This window comes from Lepisma saccharinum, chromosome 2 (assembly GCF_977018435.1).
Source record: "Lepisma saccharinum chromosome 2, izLepSacc3.1, whole genome shotgun sequence".
Taxonomy (NCBI): domain Eukaryota; kingdom Metazoa; phylum Arthropoda; class Insecta; order Zygentoma; family Lepismatidae; genus Lepisma; species Lepisma saccharinum.
Genome location: NC_139230.1, coordinates 202,788,110 through 202,805,701, shown reverse-complemented (window position 1 = coordinate 202,805,701; position 17,592 = coordinate 202,788,110). Strand labels below are relative to the sequence as shown.

General features: G+C 34.1%; 1 protein-coding gene across 18 annotated transcripts in view; it reads left to right on the top strand.

The window, feature by feature from the left end:
• Positions 1 to 17,592, top strand: part of RhoGAPp190 (Rho GTPase-activating protein 190) — a 178,655-nt gene that overhangs the window by 144,022 nt on the left and 17,041 nt on the right. For 16 of the 18 annotated variants that reach the window (XM_083117888.1, XM_083117880.1, XM_083117883.1 and 13 more), the window contains 4 exons: positions 2,983 to 3,077; positions 7,062 to 7,413; positions 11,745 to 11,876; positions 16,758 to 16,781. In XM_083117888.1, coding sequence (XP_082974014.1) covers positions 2,983 to 3,077; positions 7,062 to 7,413; positions 11,745 to 11,876; positions 16,758 to 16,781 — 603 coding nt within the window. The remainder of the gene's footprint in view (positions 1 to 2,982; positions 3,078 to 7,061; positions 7,414 to 11,744; positions 11,877 to 16,757; positions 16,782 to 17,592) is intronic. The other 2 variants (XM_083117884.1, XM_083117882.1) reach the window with 1 other exon arrangement.

Below are 17,592 nucleotides of genomic sequence, written 5' to 3'. Positions count from 1 at the left end.
AGAGAGTGTGTTCAGAGTTGCTAATCAGGTATAATGAGATCAGCAATGTCTTGGGAAAAATATTATGTTCTGGCTTTTTTTTTGCTAACCTCCCCATACCAGAATAAGAGAAAAATAATAAAAACAACCTGTGTTGTGTTCCCATTTTTTATTAGAATTTACTTTTGGGGGAAGGGAAGGGGCATATGGAATTGCAAACAAAAGAGCAGGCTCTTCTGAATTCCTTCTATCATAGCCTCTCTGGAATGCTATTTCATTTAAAGGAAATAGGCATGTCTCTACAGATGCAGTTGAAGAATAATGACATTTTGCAGGATAGGGCGTATTTTAATCTGTCCACAACCAACTTGGATTAATTGATTTGCTTTATTTTACTTCTTTTTGTTCCACTTTTGGCTAATTTGCGAAGATGGGGTGAGTGATAATGAAATTGATGAATGGACACTCATAAGCATCCATGCCCAAGCCGAGATTCGAACCCGGGACCCCTGACATCATAGCATGATATGCTAACCACTCCGCCATGGGGGCCGGCACAACCAACTTGTAAATTGTAATTATGGGTAACCAAATTTTAGATTACTCATAATTCACATGTTATATTAGCAATTTTTATTGTAAATAAAACTAAATCAAATGTAGTATTCATAAATGACAAGCACTTAACTCTACTTTAATTGATTGTTGATAGATACTCACCTCATCCATCCTCCACCTTTACACACCTCATGTAAATTGGATTTTATAATCACAAAAGTTCTAAAAATCTCTATCAATTGAACTATCAGATTCCAACATTTTTTTTGGTAAGATTAACAAAAAATAATGAGTCAGCTAGCTTCCCTGAGATTTAACACCATTGGAGAGATGAGTTTTATGCACAAATATGGAATACCATGTTATCAAATTGGTATATCCCTGGAGAAAAGAAAAAGAAAACACCTGTTGTACGATATCATGTAGTATTGAAATAAAGAGGGCTTGGCCACTGGCTTTCTCTAGCCTTTTTATGAGTTTCAAGTGATGTGCCCAGTCCTATGGATGTCAATGTTAATGCTGTAAGGGACTGCACTGATGGATTACACCATCTTAACAAAAATATTTTAGAAAATAAAGCACTTTATGAGCATTATTGGGGTTAAATACACAGCAAATTGGTTACTGATCTCATGTTATATTTTTATCCGCCCCAGATTGTCCCAATATCAGCCCAGTGTTGCTTGTGGAGGACTGGCCATTCTGGTATTTGTCAGAATTGTCAGTCTGGTGCCAAATGTGATAATTCATTTCAATAGTTCTTTGCATTTAAATGGGAAATTTGTGAAACTTGTTTTTCAAGTGTGTTTTTTGTACTGTAAACAGGTTGGCAGAATATTTATAAAAAACATAAGTAATATAAAGTACTTTACAGTAATTCAACAAACAAAAGTAACACTAAATTAAAAGCAGGTCAAATTTAGGTCCCTGGTTTAATATTCCTATTGTTCAATGTCATAAACATGTGCAGAATTTAAGATGCAGGGACATCATGAACTTGATGTCCAGTATATAATATTTGAAAATAGTATACCTATCAGAATTCTGATATTTAAACTGATTTTGAGTAGTTTTAATTTAAGCATGTGTAGTTGAAAGCCTTGAATTTGTCAGGGACCTTTTTATGTTCCTCCTCTAAAATTCATTCAGGCAGGAAAGGGAAAAAAAATATTTTGCCTTAAATGCTTTAAAGTTAAAATAATATGGAGACAACAAATATGTTCTTTTTTTGTCTTCACCACAAAGTTTTAATTTCTGTGTAGTACTTTTTTCCAGATGAAAGTAATCATCTAAATTGTGAGTATTTTTTGGTGTTGTAATGTCAGTAAACTTCCTTAAGAGGGAGAACGTTCAGACTAAACTTGACTTTCTAATTGTTCATTGCAAAAAGAAGATTATAATGGGTACTAATGTATTGTTTATTAAATATTTACAATCAAGGAAAAAGTTAAGTTAAAAAAGTCTTAGAATGGATGCATCAAAATCAGTATGTTTTTTGTTAAGTGGGTATATGTACCATACAAATATAGCATTGTAAGACACTTATAAACCTGAGTTTGTTAAAATAATTATCAGAAATATATGTGAAAACTTGGTCCCATACAGTAAAATTATTTGAAAACTAACCATTATTACTTGAACTTGAGTATTTGTTTAGTTGATTTTTACTTTTGAAGTGTTACTTTGTGTAAAGTGAGGCAGTTAACCATATATTTTAAGATATCAGGTATGATGTGAACTCACTCTATGCAATCACAGTTGTAACATGAGAATATTAAGGTGGGAGTAAGTAGTAATTGTTGTTGCAATTTTTGCACCCAATTACTTACATATTATTGATGTAGCCAGTTGAAAGTTCAAAAGTCCATCTTGGTTTCATACTGTCATAAATGACCAGGAGTGATAGAGAGAAAATTGTTATGTCTATGTATAAGCTAGTATGATAGTAGATAAGACATGATGTTTGCCTGAAAAGAATATTGACTATATGAAATATCCATGCACTTGCAACTTTATGTGTTAAGTAAAATGGCAAGGAAGACTGTGTCTTGTTTACAAAAGCAAATTAATTTTAAAAGTACAAATAGTTCCTTATTTAGTGCATAAAGCATATATTCTTAGGGGCAACTTGCAACAGAAGTCTAGTTTTGTTTTGTTACAGTCTGCAACTTAAAATATTGCATGAAATTTTAAGAGTTAGTTTAAAATTTAAAATTATGTTTGAATGTATGTAGTACTGTCATGTGTGATCTTTGTTTCAGTAATTTTTTACTATCAATTCCATGCACGGTTTTCATAAATTACTCTTTGTTTGAATGAACCTCATTGATGTGTAATGTTTGATACTACTAACAATACTTTGAAAAATATTGTTTCTAATTGTTTGGTGTTAAAAATGTATGTGTCTAAAACATCTAAATATGTTTGTTTATTTCTCATACACAGCCAAACTAAAGATGGAGGCATCAACATATGGAACTGTCCATGATGATGAGTCTAGTTTGGATGTTTCTTCTCCACGTGATGTGAACTCACCAATGGTTAGTTTCATGTCCAATATTTATTGAAATTTCTGTGTATGTATTATAATATATTTATTTTGTAACAACCAGGATACAGTGGTCCTCATGATGCTGCGTCACCAAAATTTTGGAGCTCACACCAGGGATCATACCATGGACTACTCACATCAAAGACAAGAAAGGTAGCCATTCAACTATGCAAGAGCTCTTAGGGAGATTTCACACCCAAGTGACAAACGATCTGTTATACATGTCACATGAGAAAGGACCAGTCAATAGCAATGTTTCACACTGCAGTGATGTGAAACGTTGCATAAGACTATACTCTATCCCCGGAATCTATGGAACAAGGCCGTGCATAGTGGCAGAGGAGGGGAAATCGAGTGGGCAGAGTGAAGCACTACCAGCGAAGGCTGGTAATTGCAACTGCCCCCTCCATGTAATCCCATTCCCTCTCACGTGTTCATTGGTAGAGCTGTCTTGCGTCACTACCTGTGCAGAGACTTGTTTTCATTCCCTAGCTCCAGAGATACCCGGTATAGAGTATTTATTTATTTATTTATTTAATAGAAGATTCCAAATACAGCGTTAGCCATTTTACATTGGAACGTTTTTATAGAACATAAGGACAAAAAAAAATAATAACATAATATAATACATCAAAAATAATAACAAAAAAAAATTACATGTGGTTAAAAGACTTACATATTTTTTGCTAACTTTCTTCTAAAACTGTTCAGATTTTCAAAAATGTCTATTTGGCTTCCTAGATTATTATATTCACTGGGCAGTCTATGGAACAGAGAGCGCTGGATGAGACACAATCTCGGCTTCTGAGAGGCAAAAAGTTGAGTGCTTCTTGTTGAACGGGCAGGCACACGAAAGTGAATTTCCTGAAGTAGGCGGTCACTTCTGAGGCTGCCATTCACTATTTTATGTAGAAATATTTGGTCAGCCTGTCTATGTCTCTCTTGTGGAGTTTGGATATTTAACATTTGCAGGAGGATGGACTTTTGCAAGTGTTTTGTGGACGGAATTCGGTGTCGAACAATGGCCAGGAAGAAATTTAGGACGGAATTAAGTCTATCTGAATTTGAGGGGCATGCCATAGACCAGATCGGAGAACAGTATTCAATTTTAGGTGACACAAAAGATTTGTAAAAGGTGCTGAGGGCAGTCAAGTTGTTTATTTCCGTGAAACGATAGAGAAGACCCAGCATACGCATTGAACCCCTTGTGACTGTAGAGATGTGCTCAGAAAAGGAAAGTTTCTCGTCAAATATGACGCCCAGGTCCTTTTGTGCGGCAACTCTTTGAACACAATTATTTCTTATGAAATATTTAGTATTAAATGTGTTTTTCTTTAAGGAGAAGGTCATCATGGTACATTTTTGAGGGTTGAGTTTTAAGTTCCATAATTCACACCACTTTATTAGAGAATCTAAATTCTTTTGCAGAAGTGTCATGTCACTGAAATTGGAGATTTTACTATATATTTTGCAATCGTCAGCGAACAAGAGAAGGTTCTTGCATGACTCGGAAAGATATTCTGGGAGATCATCAAGGTACAGGATGAAGAGAAGAGGTCCAAGAACACTGCCTTGAGGTACACCAGAAGATACAGCTTGATAAGAAGAAGACATTCCGGAAAGAACAACTTTTTGTTGTCTGTTTTGGAGGTAGTACTTGAGCAGAGAGAGAAAGTTTCCATGAATATTGAAACGGTGGGATAATTTATGAAGCAGGAAATTGTGATTTATAGAGTCAAAAGCTTTCGAAAAATCCAGATATATTACATCCAGTTGAGAATTTTCAGATATAGAGTTGATAGCGTCAGATAATAAAATGCTTAAGTTGGTTAAGCAGGAGCTTCCTGCTAAAAAGCCGTGCTGTGTTGTATTTATATATGGAGAGGTAAATTTGTAGAGTCGGTCCTTTATTATCTTTTCACAGGCGATAGAAAGTGGTGAAAGAAGGGAAATAGGTCTATAAGAAGAAACAGCACACTTGTCTCCAGATTTATATAATGGTACCATTTCATGGACCATATTCGATGGAAAAGTGACATATGTTGCTTGTTGCTTTAGTGTGAAATCTCCATTCTAGAAATATTGGCTAAGTAAAATTTTCAGCAATTTTACTAGTAAACATATACACTGATTTGACCAACACTGATAGAGTACATAATAATATGTCCTTTTCCTAATGTGTACTTGTGTGTTTGTGTGTGTGTATAATCAAAAAATATTGAGACACTTTATGAGAAAGTACCCTTTAAATATACCCAGTGCCAGCAGAAGGTACTTCTATAGAGAGGAGAAAATTTACCTATAGATTCCATTAGAATTGGGGGATTTCAAACCCGAAATATAAAAACAACTTTCCAAGTTCCATTATTAAATTACTAAATTATATATTAGTTATGGGGCAGATTAATCATTATTGTATTGGTATCATCCAGTACAGGCATATCAGTGTAACGACAAATTACTAATAATTTTGCTGATCCGATATATACCTATATATAGCCTGTTGCAAAATTCTTGCATTTTTTTTTTGTGAATGTAAATGTCATATTTCATACTTTTGTTAGTCGACCTCCATGGTGGAGTGGTTAGCACAGTGTGCTACAACACCAAGGGTCTTGGGTTCAAATCCCTGCCTGGGCATGGATGTTTGCAAGTGTCCATTCATCAATGTCATCATATCATCTTTCATCCCCATCTTCACAAATTAGCCAAAAGTGGCACAAAAAGCAAAATAAAAAAGCAAATCAATCAATCTTGACATTTACTTTACTAAAAGCAACATTTGCAATTTTGTATCCGATCTGTAGAATATCTGTTGTCAGGATCAACAAATTGTTATGTCGGTTGTTTAGAGATTATGGCAAAAATTTCACACCAATCCATACATATTATTTGTAAACCTTGCAGAATAGAGTAAATTCGTAAATATTGTCTGAATTTGAATTAATTGGCCACTGTAACTTTCAGGCCTGTTTCTTTGCTCCAAAATCTGCCTCTAAAGCAAATAGAACAATGTGATAAGATAAATTTCCAGACACTGAACCTAGGCAAATATTAGTTGTTATCCACCACTCTGCATGTATGTTCTGAAGTAAGACTGGAAAAGCTCAAATTTTATGGCAGCTATTGTGGCCAAAATTTGGTAACTTGCCCCCCTTTCTCCTGCCCCCTCCAGCTTATTTCTGTTTTGTGGATACATAAGAAAATTTTAAGCCACAAGGTACACAAGAAAATATTTGTTAAGGGAAGGCAAATAATATGTTGTCCTTTTTTTCTCTTTAGGGTAGCAACAGTGTTTCCAGATGCTGAATATACCACTTAGTATAGTTGAAGGGGAAAATGACATTCATTTATGGAAAACCAGAAAAAAATATCCATTCTATGTGATGTCTATTTCATTCCGTAAAAGGAAAAAGAAAAGTTTTTAATTAAATTAAATTAAATTTAAATTAAAAAAGAAAAAGTAAAGTGTTCCCCTGTGCTTAGCACCATGCCATGAAGGCGTATAGGGGGTGTGGGTGTAACGCCCCACACTTTCTTGATCCGGTCGTGAGTGGGGGTGATGTGATCAACACCACGCCCCTGACTGCCTTTACCCCCCAGGTTTCCCCAGGTACCCATGTTATTCGATGCTGGGTGGGCGCCAGGGCCGCTTCCATCGTTAGAAAAGTTCCTGGATTTGAACCGGCTGGGAATCGAACCCGGGACCTTTAACATGGTAGTCAGACGCGTTACCGACTGAGCCACCGCGGCCACCAAAATTTAAATTAATTTTTTTTTTTAATTTAGTTAAAAATAAACAAGTTTAAACTAGATATTCTAATAGATTTCAAGTACTTTCTTTGTTAAGTTAAAATATTTTAAATGCTTACAGATTGCTGTTACATCAGGGTTGAGATAAATTTAAGCAATTTGATGAAATTATGATCAATTTCAGTGAAGAAATATTTGACAAATGTTTTTCTTTATTCAGTTTGGTGTCTTACCAAAGATGAAAGATGGGGATAAAACAGCACGGAGGAAAGAGAAGCAAAAGGCCAAAGAAGATGAGAAACTTGGTAAGAGGAGACAAAAGGAGGAGAAGTCTAAGAAGCTTGTAGAGAAAGAAAAGGAAAGGGAGAAGAAGAAACAGAAGCAGAAAGTGAAGAATGTTCAGCATCAACCTACATTAGATGACTTTGTTCAGTCAGAAGAAAATGCTATACCGTTGTTACTAGAAAAATGTGTGAAGTTCATTGAGGAGGAAGGCTTAGACTCTGAAGGAATTTATCGTGTTCCAGGAAATAGAGCACATGTGGAATTATTGTTTCAGAAATTTGAGGAGGGTAAGTATTTTTCTCTTTTTTTGGTGTAGAGGAGTTAGGATAGTACTTTCAAAACTTTCTTGTTTTTTTTTTTCTCATTTTGTTGTGCAAGTAGTTTTTCTGTTTTGTTAATAAAACTAGTTTTCAAAGAATACCGGGGTGTAAGATGTGACCCTTTGTGAAGACACCCAAATGTCAAACACACTTCCATGTAGTACGCCCTGGACAGCATTTTACAGGCTAGTGAGGCTCTGGTGCCTAGACTCATTGCCAGCCCTTTATGGGGCTTGTGTTGTGTGCTGTCCTTAATGTGTTTGTGATTGTCCTTTCATCTCATCACCATTCGTCCTCATCTTCGCAACTAGCCAATGGTGGCAGAGATGCAAAGTAAAATAAATAAATCAGTCAAAGAATACTACATAATTTCTGGAGGTAGGTGAAGTATTGTGTATCTAATGGCGTAATGACTTACTTGACTTATTTCCTATTGCTCCTAATGGAGCATAGGGCCTCTGTGAAGCATTTCCATTTTGTCCGGTTCTTCTCTTGACCTCCAACCACATCTTTTCTCATTGCTGCAGCTCCTGCTCGATCCTCCTCCTCCATGTACATCTGGGGAATCCTCTCCTTTGCACCCCCTCTGGGTTCCAATCCAAAGCATCCTTCTCTATTGAGCCATCCGGGTTTCTCAGGGTTTGCCCGATCCATTGCCATTTCCTCTTCTTTATTTGCCGTATGATTGGTTTCTGATTAGTGATATCCCAAAGTTTCTCATTTGTAATATTTTCAGGCCACTTTATATTCATGATCGTCCTTAAGCACCTACTCACAAATGTTTGTAGTTGGTGTTCTATTTCATTTGTTTGTTTCCAAGTTTCTCAGCCATATAGTGAAACTGACTTAACATTTGTTTGAAATATCCTGAGCTTTGTTTTTAATCCAATTTGTTTACTTTTCCATATTGGATACAGTTGAATGAAAGCTATATTGGCTTTGCTTATTCTGTTTTTGACATCATCATCTGCTCCTCCATTTTTGGTTATTATTGCTCCAAGATATTGAAATTTTTCCACTTCTTCGACAATTGTGTTTCCTATTTCCAATTTCTGCTTTTTTGTGGCATTTATTCTCATTTCTTTTGTTTTTTCCCCATTTATTTTTAATCCTACTACTTTTGATTCAGTTTCAGTATCTTTCAATTTGTTTTTCATATCCTTGAAGGATTGCAAAAGGAGACAAACATCATCGGCAAGCTCAAAATCCTTGAGTCTATCCATCATTTTCCATTGTATTCCTCTTCTCTTTTTGTCCAGAGCTCTCCTCATTACATAGTCCATCACTAATAGGAATTTAGTTGGTGCTAACACACATCCTTGTCTTATTCCAGTTGTATTTGTTGTTGGTTCCGATAGCTGGTTGTTGTGTGTAACTTAATTGCTTCTTTCAGACGTTTTTTTTTCAGATTTAGTATTTTACTAGGCATACCTGTTCCTGTGAAGAATCTTCCACATTTTTTTCCTATTTAGTAAATCAAGAGCTTTTTCGTAGTCAATGAAGATTGTATATAATGTTGTTCTCCATTCTGCTGACTGTTCTAGTATAATTCAGAGAGTATTTGTATGATCCACACACGATCTATTGGAATGGAATCCTACCTGTTCCTTCCTTATAGCTTCTTCTATTGGTTTCTTTATTCTATTCTTGCAACTACTGTACTCTGTATTGATAACAAGGTAATTTCTCTCCAGTTACTACATTTTGTAAGATCTCCTTCCTTTGGCAATTTAATAATCAATCGTGTTTTCCATTCTCCTGGATACCTCTCTGTTGTCAAAATTTGCAATATTAAGGGATATAAAAATGCTGCTGAAGTTTCTATATCTGCCAGCAAAATATCTGGTGGTATTCCATCTTTGCCTGGAGCTTTCTTCAATTGTTTAATTGCTAGTTTAATCTAATCTAAATTAGGAGTGTTTGCGTTTGCCTTCTTCAAGCTTTTAATTTCATACTTCTCACTAGTTGCTAGATTTTGATTTGTATTTTCTTCTTCTTGATGTTCCCTGTTTAATAATTCTTGGAAGTAATGTTTCCATCTTTCCATTTGTTCTTTGATGTAAGCAACTTCCCATTAATGTCTTTAATTGGTTTGTTCTGCTGAATTTTCTTCTTGCTAATTGTCTTGGTATATCATATAGTTCTTTTAAGTTAGTTAGTTCTGTTTGCAGCCTCTTCTGCTTGATCTGCTAGTTCATCTACCCATTTTCTTTTATTCTGTCGACTACCTCTTTCAATATCTTGATCTTTTTGTTTGTATAAGTTTGCTATTTCTTATTTTTGTTGTCTTGTCCTGGTGTTGTTAAGTCTTTATTTCAATCCTCTTCTCTCTTCTATTTTCTTCCATGTATCAGTTGAAATCCATTCCTTCCTTTGGGGGTTTTTGTAACCAATTAGTTCTTCAGTTGTTGTTTTTAGTACTTTAGCCATTCTCGCCCAAGCATCCTCTGGGTCTTGTATACGTATTTGATTTGTTTGTAGTAATTCATATCAGTTTCTGAGTTCTATTGTAAACTGTTGTTTTACTTGTGATATTTTAAGTTTATCTATATCATATGTCCATGTTTTTTCCTGAATTTTATTAAATGCTGCTTTTATTTTGAGTTTTACTTCTCCTATTAGCATGTGATGGTCATTGTAAATATCAGTGCTGTGCTTATTTCTTAAGTCTTGTAGACTTCCTCGCCATCTTCTATTTATTATGATTTGATCCATTTGATTTTCTGTTTTTGGTTTCTGGAGAAAACAACGTATTCTTATTCTTATGTGGGAAGATTTTTCCGCCAATTATAATTATTAAGTCATGGCTTTCACAAAATTCTGCTAGTAATTTCACATTCTCATTCATTTTTCCTAATCCTTGTCTTCCCATTACATTTTCCAATCCTGAATTATCGTCACCTACCTTAGCATTGACATCTCTCATTATTATTTGTATGCCTTTTTTATGTATTTTGTTAAGCGTGTCCTTCATTGCTTTATAAAAGTTTTCTTTATCTGCTTCATTTGCTGCTTCTGTGGGAGCATAACATTGAATAACAGATATGAGTCTTGTTTTAGAATCAAATGAAGCCATGATAATTCTATCTGATATTGGTGCCCAGCTCAGTAATGATTTCTTGCCTAAAGGCGACAATAAGAATCCAACTCCATTTCTAGGTTCTTCCTCATGTTCTTTACCTGAGTTTAGAAATGTCATTTTATCACTGGTTATTTTCCCACATTCCTTCCATCTGGTTTCACTTACTCCCATGATTTCTCTGTTTAGTTTAACTTCTTGTATCAGCTGTGCCAATTTACCTGATTCCCTCAGTGTATGGACATTCCATGTAGCTATCTCATCTTCCTCTTCAGGCCAAAAGTCGTCATCGATCGATGAGTCCAGCTATGCCTCACTTTGGTTTCTCTAATAATTAAAATTTCGGTGAGTGTGGGTTATCAGCCCTCAGCTCCCTAGTACCCTGAGGGGGCTGCCATTTAAGCCTGGGCACCTGCTGGCCTTTATGTTGATTTGTTTGATGGTGTGATTTATTGATTTTTCTAGATATGTTCTGGGACTGTCACCAAGAGAAAATGGTCCTTGTCCTCTTCCACAGCTGTTGAATGCACGTGGAGAGAGTTTCTTTCAGTATGCTAAACAGCTCACTCGATACTGTCATTTGGATTGCTGAATGTCACCGTGTCATCTTCCTTATGGAGTTGTTTTCAGTTGGAGAAACTTTTACTTGGTGTTAGCCAGAATGTGGCCTGGCGTTAGTATTTTTTAAAATTCATTGTTCTTAGGAGACTGGCACATGTTGAAATAAGATTAACATCACAGGCACACTTTCACATGTAATGTATTCTCTTTCTCTGAAATTGAACCTTGTTTCTTCATTTAATGTATCACATAGTATCATAATCATATCAAATTATTTTCTCTCAGACATTCACCAATTATAGTGGAATCCAGATTTCATTCCAGGATTTTACATTTTCCTGCATCATACATTTATCAAAAAGTTCCTTAATGGTTTGAGTTCATTTTAGGCTTGTGACTTTACAATTTAAAGTAGAATGCAATCAATTGTGGAGTGTGCTTCTACTGGGAATCAAACTTGTCATCTTATAATCAAGAGATCCCAACATTAACCACTACATGATCAGGGAAACCCATTTACCATTTTTATATCTAATAATTTTTTCTCTATTGATGAAATATTGATAACTTAGATTCTTATGTGTGTAGCTTATATATATATATGTGTGTGTGTATATATGGATGTACATGAATCACAAATTATCTATTTTTGTTACAGATCCAGCATTCAGTATTCATGAACTAGATATTCCAGTAAATGCTGTAGCTACAGCTCTGAAGGATTTCTTTTCGAAGCGCTTGCCTCCCCTTTTAACTCAAGATGTAATGGCTGAATTAGAAGACATATCAGGTCAGAATACATTCATTTTTTCATAGATTGTAACATAATATAAATTTTAATGGTTATGTCTATAGCGTTATTACTTGTAGCAATTATTATGTGTTATATTTCTTCCCAAGTGCAGATTTGCAACATTTTGTACAAAACTTTTCATTGTATTATTTTTAACTGAAGTAGACATGCTATTAAATGATTACTGATAGAATTTTTGAAATATGAAAAATGTTTTTGTGTGCTAGAAAGTAATATTTATCCTTTTCTGCGCTCTGGCAGTAAAATTAACATTCTTTGAGGGATTTACAAGTGAATCGCAAAAATAGAAATTCCTTTTCTCACATTAGGCCAACTAAATGCCAAAGAATTGTGTTTGAAATTAAATTACAACTACTTTAACTATTCATGGTGGTTGTGGTAAACGTGGTTTAAATTACTTACGTGAAATTTAGAAGATTTCGCACTTCCGCATTGCACAATTTAATGGTTCAATCCTATTAATTTCGAAGATCCACTGTCTTCATTCACAAAAGGGTACAGCTTCAAACGCCATACCCTTTTGTGAATGAAGACAGTGGATCTTCGAAATTAATAGGATTGAACCATTAAATTGTGCAATGCGGAAGTGCGAAATCTTCTAAATTTCACGTAAGTAACTTTAACTATATTTTTCATATTAAGCCACGAAGATACAAGTGTAAGTTGAAAAAAAAAAAAAAACTGTTCAGGTGATGCTAGTGATTTTTCTTGTGGTCATCTATTGTAAGTTGAGATCCACTGAACATCCCATTAGGTAGGTCCACAGATATCCTGAGGTAAGGAAACATTGCCACAGCGAATGATAATGATCATACCATGTCTCTTCTCTGCTGTGATTGAGATAATTGGACAACAGAACAAGGCAGTAATTTATAGACTTTTGTGTATGTAAAAATCAAAGAACTCTCTCCTAATTGATCCTTAATATCTCTCTCTAGCATTGCTTTTCTAACTTGTCACTCTGCAGGGTGTCTACAGAGGAGGTCCAATCAAGTTTTTCCAGCTCTAACATGGCAGTTTCCCTGACATGTAGTGACTAATTTTAGGGAGTCTAACCAGTGACATGAAGGTGGATTTGTCAGTCCTTTTCAAATTCTCCTCCGTACCATGAATTATTTTTTTTTATTATACTTTTAACACACTACCATACATGAAATATTAGCATAGCACCTCCCAAAATAGAGATCAAAGTATACTAGGTTTGTATATGATAAGTTATTTGTAAACAAAGAGAGAAGGGTGCCTTTCTCTGTTTAGAATTCAATGCTTTGATTAGGAAATGAGAATTTGGTTCCCCTTGAAGTAATATCCCATTTAGGTGTGATTTTGAATAGTTTGCTTCTTGTCCCTTTCCTGCATTATAAATTTTCTAGAAACAAACTCTTGAAAATTGGCCTCTCTTGTGCTCTTTTTGTTCCCACCCTCCACTCCATGTGTGCGTGATGAGACAGGATGACCAGTTTATCAGTAAAATTGATCATCATTTGACAGAGCCAGTATATCTATAAATAACTTTTAATTTCCAAATTATTTTTGTTATGAATTAAAGGTATAATTCACATTTACTTTCACTTTGTGAAGTAAATTTTTGAATTTACAGTTCATTTTTGTAGAGCAAAATCCACTGTGGTTGATAATAATAGAGTTGAGACGATACCAATAACAATGCCTATACTCTTAGTGAGTCTCACTGATACTAATGCCTGAAAATTATAATAATTAAAACTTGTTCAAAATATTGATTATTTTTAATGTGTAAGTAACTATTCCTAATTATAAGTATCAATTTATCCGAGTTTTGCTTCAAAATATTCAAGAGCTGACGCCCCGTGGCAGAGTGGTTAGCACATCGTTCTACAATGCCAGGGGTCCTGGGTTCGAATCCCAGCCTGGGCATAGATGTTTGTGAGTGTCCATTCATCATATCATCAGTCATCCCCATCTTCGCAAAATAGCCAAAAATGGCACAAAAGGTGAAGTAAAATAAAGCAAATCAATCAATCAAAGTATTCAAGAATTAACAGAAGAATATTAAAATATCTCTTATGTATTCATAAACTACAGGTGTTCACACAATATTTGTGCAAAATTAATAAAAACATGACATTTTGCATAATTTTCAGGATGATTGGAATTGGTTCATCGGCATTGGTATCAGCTCAGCCCTAATTAATAAGGTATCGTTCAGGTTCTTCAAGGAAATTGTCCATTCAATATTGGCTTTTTGTGGGAGTTTAGTGTATGCCTGTATGGGCTTATGTCTTGAAGCTTTCACAGCAATTAATGGTGGAGATTTTCTTCTTTTTTATATATATATATATATATATATCCATGTGTGTTCTGGATATATTTCTGAACCTTAAAGTTCAGAGTTACATTTGCTTTCAGAATTGGAAACTTGGTAGATAACCAAAGATCACACACAGACACTCACTCTCACTCTTTCTCTCTCCCTCTCTCTGTCTCACATGTGATGATATGTTCCTTGGTATTTTAAACCCCACAAGACTGAATGTTTACTGATAAGATATTCAACCAATCCAATGTAACATTGAAAATTTTCCATTAAAAACCCAAATTGTTCATTCACATCCTTAGTGAATGTAGCAAGGATGTGTGAATTATATGTTTTAAAAGATAATAACGGAATGACTGAATTTTGTATGTTATTTATAGAAATATTAGACTGGTAAAATTATCAGCAATTGCTAGATGCACATATTTTTGGTAAATAAGAAAGCAAAATTTTGGTACAAAAACAGTTCAATTTCGGGTTCAAAAGTGCTAAATAAAATAGAATTTCGCTGTTATAGCGGTTAAAAAGTGGTATATATGACATTTTGGTTTTAAAAACTTGAATATAATCCCAAATTTGATTTAAAAACTGCACTTACTTCACAAAATAAACATATCCCTTCTAATAGCACATTTATGTCATATCCAGAATATTAAGTTTATTCCTGTATAAAGGGGTCCATTTTTTCTTGTCAAATATTTACAGCAGAATTAATAAATTTTCCATGAATTGCATAACTCTCAGGATAATTCTGACTTCAGAAAGTGTTATGTCTGTAAATAAACTCTAAATTTCGTGTTTGAGTCTATTTCGCATTTTATAGTTTATTTCACATTATTTCATGACAAAGCAGGGTAGGAAAATGCACCTCACACCTTTCAGAAACATGAAAAATCAACATTACAATGTGTTATTTCACATTTTGTTTTTTCATCAAATACTAAATATGCATGCCTCTAGCAATTGCAAATATGCCTGTATCAACTGATTGTGATAGAGTACTGATTAACATGGCCCACCCCCAGAAATTACCTATTGAATCACGCCTAAGTGAACTCTTACTTTAAAATGAGGCATAGATTTTGTTTCAGTTCAATACATTATGTACAGTGGTTTCATATGGTACCATTAAGAGCATTATGCAGGTAACTGTAAACTTTGATACTAATTTTACATATCTTCGAGTTAACTAACATGTACAACTTGCTTAATTTTGAGGTATTCATCAGTTTTCCTCTTGATGACAAGAAGCAATACTCATATATTTTATTTATTTTATTGATATTGCACTCGGAGAAGTTCTGCCAATGAGGAAATAAAATATAATTACTATTTGTGCTAGGCATCAGTGGAGCTGTAACTGTTATTTGCGTTAGTATTCTCTCGCAGGGAGAGTGCACATAGTTGTTGCTGAGGTTAATGATCAAACTTGCACAAAGGAAAGCCATCGTTGAGGTTAGCATGTGTTGACAACAATAATCTCCAACATAAATTGGCTTATAGACACCTGGAAGATTGACCATCTGTGTTTCTGAATACACGTGAACTTCAAATTTTACACTCCCAGATTTTAATTATTTTTTTTTGTGAAATTAGTTTTCATGGTTGAAATTAGTTTTATGTAAAAATAAAACTTTCCCAGATTTTACATGTAAGTTTTTCCCCCTTGGCCCCCTGAAAAATATTGAATCAAGTCTCTACTGTAAAAAACTGGACATGTGTGTTGCAAATAGCATTCATCAGTAGATGACACAACACACTGTAAAACTTAAATGCATATTGTTTCTCTGTAGCATTACAATCATAATACACACTCTCTACATGAAATGAACAAATATCGGATAAAATTGTTTGATGCAAGATAACTTATCACTTATAAGTAGGAAGGTAATATGTGGATATATTTTCTTTAAATTCCTGTACAGAAAAAATACATGTACTGCAAATAAAATTATTGCAGAAGCTGTTAAATGTTTTGAATATTATAGTAGCATTCATATTTTCTCAAACAGTCAACTATGTCTGCAAGCTCCATGCCTGCTAGGTACATAGAACAATTGTCCAATCATTTAGTTGCAAAACGTAGCACTTGTCTCACATTCTTGTCTTGACAATATCTTCCCTCTGTGAAAGTTTCATGATGATTCAGTGGGACCTGTATGCACTTCCCTTGTTTGTGTACAAAGGATTCCTGCATGCATTTCAGGGAGAAGTGAACTAAATTCATACTTTTAACTGAAAGTGCATCCAAGTTTAACCATTAAACAATAGAATTTAGGATAGGAAGTTGTAATGAAAAGCTGTGGTTAAAAGAAATTAGATGCAGAATCAGACTGAAATCGTTGACAGTTTACCATTAGCATTTCATATAGTGGACATTATACACACAGTTACAATATTTTTAATTTATAAAACTATATGTTTATGAAAATTGTTAATTGCTGACAATTTTGTTATACTCTACTAAGAAAAGTTTCATGAATTCATGTATCTAATATCCTCAAAAGCAAAGTAGTATGAACTGTAGAATACCTGTGTAATGTTTTATGTTTTCCTTACAGGTTGCAATGGATCTTATAATACTGGTAATTAATACATATATAGTGTAATTATTTTCAGGAAAGGAACTTGCAATTTAGATTTCTCAATGTTGCTTTTTTCTAGTAGATACTGTAAATACATAGTTCCTTTTACATTATTTTACATACCTGAATGTGGTTTAATTTTTGTATTTCTTAACAGTATAATGGAAATAAGTTGCCTACTTCAGGAGTACTTACACTAATAGTAAAACCATACAGAAATTAAAACAAACAATATCAGTGTCTCTGTAAACACATTAGAAGGTGGGTGTTTGTTCCACCAAAACTATTTAAGAATTTTAAAATATCAAACCACATTAAGATATATGTAAAATAAATTAAGATATGTGTGAATAGTGTGGTAGCATGGGTGATTTCAAAATAGAACTTAGATTTTCTATTTACTTTTTTATTTTCTGTTTCATAAAACAACAGGTAATTTAACTAGCAAATATAAATGTGTTTTTTTTCTGTGGTAATGAAATCTTATTATTATCAGTACTTGTATGTAAGAGGAGTAAAACGGTAACAGACCAACAGCAATACTATCACAATGTGCACTTAAATCCTTTCTTCTATCAGTTCGGTGGCCAAGCACATTACCTTTCAATCTCACCAGTGAAATTCCTAGATTCAACTTCAAGCTTGGGCACAGGTTGTGTCCTTTCATCAATTTCTTAACTTCACACTCAACCTCACTGTCATGATTAGCTAAGGTTACATAAAATAACAAGAGTTACTGATTACTAGAGGCACATATTTTTGGTAAATATAAAAGCAAACTTTTGGTACAAAAACAGAGTCGATTTCGGGT